This window comes from Humulus lupulus, chromosome 3 (genome assembly GCF_963169125.1).
Source record: "Humulus lupulus chromosome 3, drHumLupu1.1, whole genome shotgun sequence".
NCBI lineage: Eukaryota > Viridiplantae > Streptophyta > Magnoliopsida > Rosales > Cannabaceae > Humulus > Humulus lupulus.
This window is the reverse complement of record NC_084795.1, coordinates 65,455,158-65,459,556: the sequence shown is the minus strand read 5'-3', so window position 1 is coordinate 65,459,556 and position 4,399 is coordinate 65,455,158. Positions and strand designations below refer to the sequence as shown.

Sequence of the window (4,399 nt, the reverse complement as noted above, 5' to 3'; positions counted from 1 at the left end):
AAGATTCATACAAGTGAAGTATATGAGCTAAAAAGAGAACATAAAAGAAGATATACCACCAGGAATATGGTCTTTTGACCTTCAAGGTTGGATTCTGAATTCTTAACAATCGATGGTTTAATCCTCATAATATCCATAATTTGAAACAAATTAAAAACATTATATGAGAATTAAGGAATTAAAGAGAGAGAGAGAGAGAGAGAAATGGAATCTCAATGGTTGAAATCTCAGTTTTACTCATGTGCATAATTCATTATGTGACACCAAATTTTGACCAGAGCAAACACATAAAAGTATACTGAAAGATGATCTAACACCAATAACCATAATTATAGCTCAATATATTATAAATATGGAGATTTTAATTAATCCATGCTATTCGATGTACATCTAGTTGTTGATCCCATACAAAAATTTCGTTTACTTCTCTCCCATCCCATAGTATTTGCCATCTCTATTTACACTTTACCCCCCCAAAAAAAAGGAAGAAGAGAAGGAAAAAAAAACGAAAAAAAGAAAGAAAACCCAGAATCCTCCTGGCTTTTTGCCTGAGATTTTTTTTTCAGACTAAGAAGGACTTTGCTTCAATCATGCCAGCAAAGGAGCATGACAACACACCTCCTAATGATGTAAAGCCTTGCTCTTTGCTCCCTAAGGGCTCCTCCAAGACCTCTGCTTGATAACCTTCTCTTGGATCCTCCCATGGTGGCTGAACTGGTCATCTTCATTATGATATATATAACTTGTGGTGGTTTTATATATATCTTCTCTTTGAAAGAATAGTAGGGTTGGTACCGGTAATGTTGTTTATGAATGTGAAGATGTGAGTACTGAGCTTGCAAATAACTTGGTGAGTTTGGGTCTGAGAGTTGGGAAGGCTTTATATAGAGGGTTGAGGAGTGTGGTCCTGGCTTATACTTGGTCTAGTAAAGAGCATGCGATGGGGCATGAAAGGGCGTGAAGTGCCCCCAAACCCACCAGACAAAGCCCCATATTGGCCCACTTCCCACTTGGGGAATCCATACTCCAACACTTGGAAAAATGATAAAAGAATCCAACCAAGTCTCTCTCTCTCTCTCTCTCTCTCTCTCTCTCTCTCTCTCCCCCCCTATACTTACTTAATAGATTATCCTATCTTCATGTAGGAATTACCCACCGGCATAATGGGTCGGCCACTATTATAAAAATACAAAGCAGAAAGTTTCTTGTTCGGCCAAAGAAATAAAATTTAAGAAAAAAGATGATAAAAGTTGTGTGTGGTTATAGTTAGTATAAGTTTGCCTTTAATTACTTTTGTGAAGAAGGAATATTATTTTTTGTGTGGTACTTTTATGCTAACTTAAAAGAGAACCTTGAATGTAGTTTTCTTGTTTGATAGAGATGGGCCAAAAAAAAAAAATTAAGTGGTTTTCTTTGTTGGTTTCCTTTGATATTTTGTTGTTGGATCCACCTCCATAGGCAGTAATCAGGCCCCGGTTTAGTTGAATCCTACATAAGCAAGCATATTAACTACCTCCTTAGAGCAAGTTTAAAGCATATCACGAACTCATCTTATCATCTTTTTTACTCTAAAAAATAGTTAACCAATGTGGTTGTGGAGACAAAGGGTATAAAAGTTTTCTTTAGTATTATTTATTTTGCTCTTTGGCTAAGAAGTAAGAAGTTTTGATGGTGAAATTGTATGTTAGTGTTCGTTAGCAAATTTTTTTATTTTAAAAAAAACTTATCAGTCCATGTCATGGCCCGGAAATTATTGCCTGTTTTTGGTGTTCACACAGAAAAAATAGCATATAGTTCAGTATTGTGTTTAAATATTAACTTAATCTACGTGTATTCGGCTATATGTCGACGACGTCTTTAGAAAAAGATATCGAGAAAAAAAATTAAAAAAAAGAATCAACATACTATTTGACCTTTTTGACATGTTATTGAAAATCAGTAATGTAAATATTTTCAGTTACATTTTTTCTGAACCATGTAGCTACATGTACTTTGAGACAATATATCCAACACAGTGACGTATGTGGTTTTTGAGGTGTGTTAGAAAATTTGAATTAAGGCTCCCACCACCTGAGCTTGCTGGCTTTAGAACAGACTGAAAATCTTGCTAGAATATGTGACAGAGAGTTGTCGAAAGTGGTGGATATATGAGACAACGGAGAGAATTTAGAGAATAGCAATGAAATGTTTTGCTGCAATTGCATGAGCTATATATATATGCCATAATTAATATTAACCCTTTTGGTTATAAAAATGGATCAAAAGGTACGTATTATAAACCCAATAATAAACCATTAACTTTTATAATGTAGATATAGAGTGAGTGGTGAAGTTGCAAGATAATATATGTGTGTGTGTGTGTGTGTGTGTGTGATGATGATGATGACCAAGATTCCATTAATATGATGACCAGTTAGCTTTGAAGAGGAGTTCAATAAAAGAGCAGGCACAAAACCCAATTAAGTGATTGATTAAATTATATATACGGATTAATTGTTTAGTTTAATTAATGTTATAAATTATGCTTGGCTTGACCAAAAGAAAAGCAAGCAAACCCACTTGCTTCGTCTCGTGCTCCTCCCATTCTAATGATCTTTTTTTGAGGGCACCAACTTCCACATTAACCCCTCAGTTTCATTTTTCTATTCTACTTTGAGTAGATTTAAGCTGTCAGTATCGGTTAAGGAGCTCACTTGGTGATCTTTTTTTTTTTCTCTGTTTTTTCAAAAGAGGGGACATACATGGTGAGATGGTGTAGTAGTGTTGTTTACATGCATATATAAATATACATATATGTACAGATATATATGTTCAGTTTGTGTCTTCAACATATTATTAAATGGAGACTAGAAAAATTTATCAAAGTTAGGTACAATCACTTAACAAATTTAGTGCTTGTTTTGTTTACCTTATATGGTTATTTTTGGACTGATTTTCTCTGTCAGAATAAGCCTCTTTTGCAAGGCCTTCACACGATTAAGTATATTCTCATGGTAGAGTACAAGACACCCAAAGCTTTGGGAATTCAAACAGAGAAAAACTAGGGACAACAGTGATAAATTTAATGCCTGGAAAAGCTCTGTAATCAAAGTCCTTTTTTTTTTATTTCTTTTGGCCCCAGGTTTAGTTTGTAGTTGTGTCTCATGTGTGCGCGTAAGGTTTATTTTATACTCTTTTTTTAAAAAAAAGGGCTGTACAGAACAAGAAAGGTCAGAGTTGCACGTGAAGCTCTCGTGATTTACAATGGCGTTGCCTGTGATATACTCAACATGTAAATCAATATTTATCTTATCTCCATTCCATGACCTGAATATCAAATAGTTTATTAGATACTCCATGACCACGCTTGTTCATGGTGCTTTCTCATTAAGAAACTAAGTCCCTTACCCCACATGTTTTCCTTCCACCTCTTTCCCATCAAGTTCAAAAAATGGCCATAATTCGCTACATATTTGGACTTTGAACATGTGAAAAACCAGTTGGGATAGTACTATTTCCATTACCCATTACAGTTGTCTTCTCACTTGCACATCAGATATTTTTGCACCCTTTCTTTGACAGCAAATTAGCTTTCCATAAACAATGTTATTGTTTAATTATGTGTTAATTTTATAGATTTTTAGTGCCGTACAAAGAGATGTTAATGTAATAATGTGTATAATATATGCACGTTGACTATATTTATAAAGCCAGCAAGGTCATTGCTGGTTATAACATTATGAGAGATTTCAGGTCTTAAAAACCTTTCAATGTGCTAGGAAAGTGATGAAATCTGTGCAAGTATAGCTAAGCTGGATGACTTGCTTTCATTCAATTTGATATCATAGAATTAAAGGTTGCCCAAATAAATTGAATTATTGAGTTTGGAGAAGCTTCATCTTATCTTACCAAATCCAATGTGTCCTACTTTTGAATTGAAGATTAGATTAGACTTGTGAAAGATATCATATTAATTTGGTCTAATCAATTAAAGTTGGAATAATTTATTGCAATTCATGTAAAAGTGTTGTGTGTTTGAGATGACTCTACTTTGAAATTGTTGCATGTGATTAGGTTTAATCAAGCGGTGTACAACTTAATACGTTCAAAAGGAAATAATTTTTTTATAATAATGTTGATCTCAAAAAGATAAAGTAAATTATTGGAGGTCAGGGGTTCGAATTTGGGTGACTCCTTTTGGCGGTGTAAAACGACAGTCCAAGGAGTCTTAAATGTGAGTACTTAGTGCACCAGCCCAGTCACCTTTAGCCTCTCCCTAAGGATCCCTTTAGCACTAGTTGGTCGATGGGGCTCAGGTGACACACCCCATCATAGGTGGGGGCGACCCGTCGAATAGGGTCTTGGCAAACATTTCTGGGCAGGGTTGGATGGAGCTCTCATGATAATGCCCAAAGAGGGG

The 4,399-nt window shown here is 35.0% G+C and overlaps 1 protein-coding gene across 1 annotated transcript; it reads right to left on the bottom strand.

The window, feature by feature from the left end:
* Window positions 1–342: 342 nt before the first annotated feature.
* Window positions 343–1,064, bottom strand: LOC133822773 (small polypeptide DEVIL 4-like). The gene has a single exon (XM_062255216.1). The coding sequence runs from the start codon at window positions 726–728 to the stop codon at window positions 585–587; it is 144 nt and encodes a 47-aa protein (XP_062111200.1). The 5' UTR covers window positions 729–1,064; the 3' UTR covers window positions 343–584.
* Window positions 1,065–4,399: the final 3,335 nt, after the last annotated feature.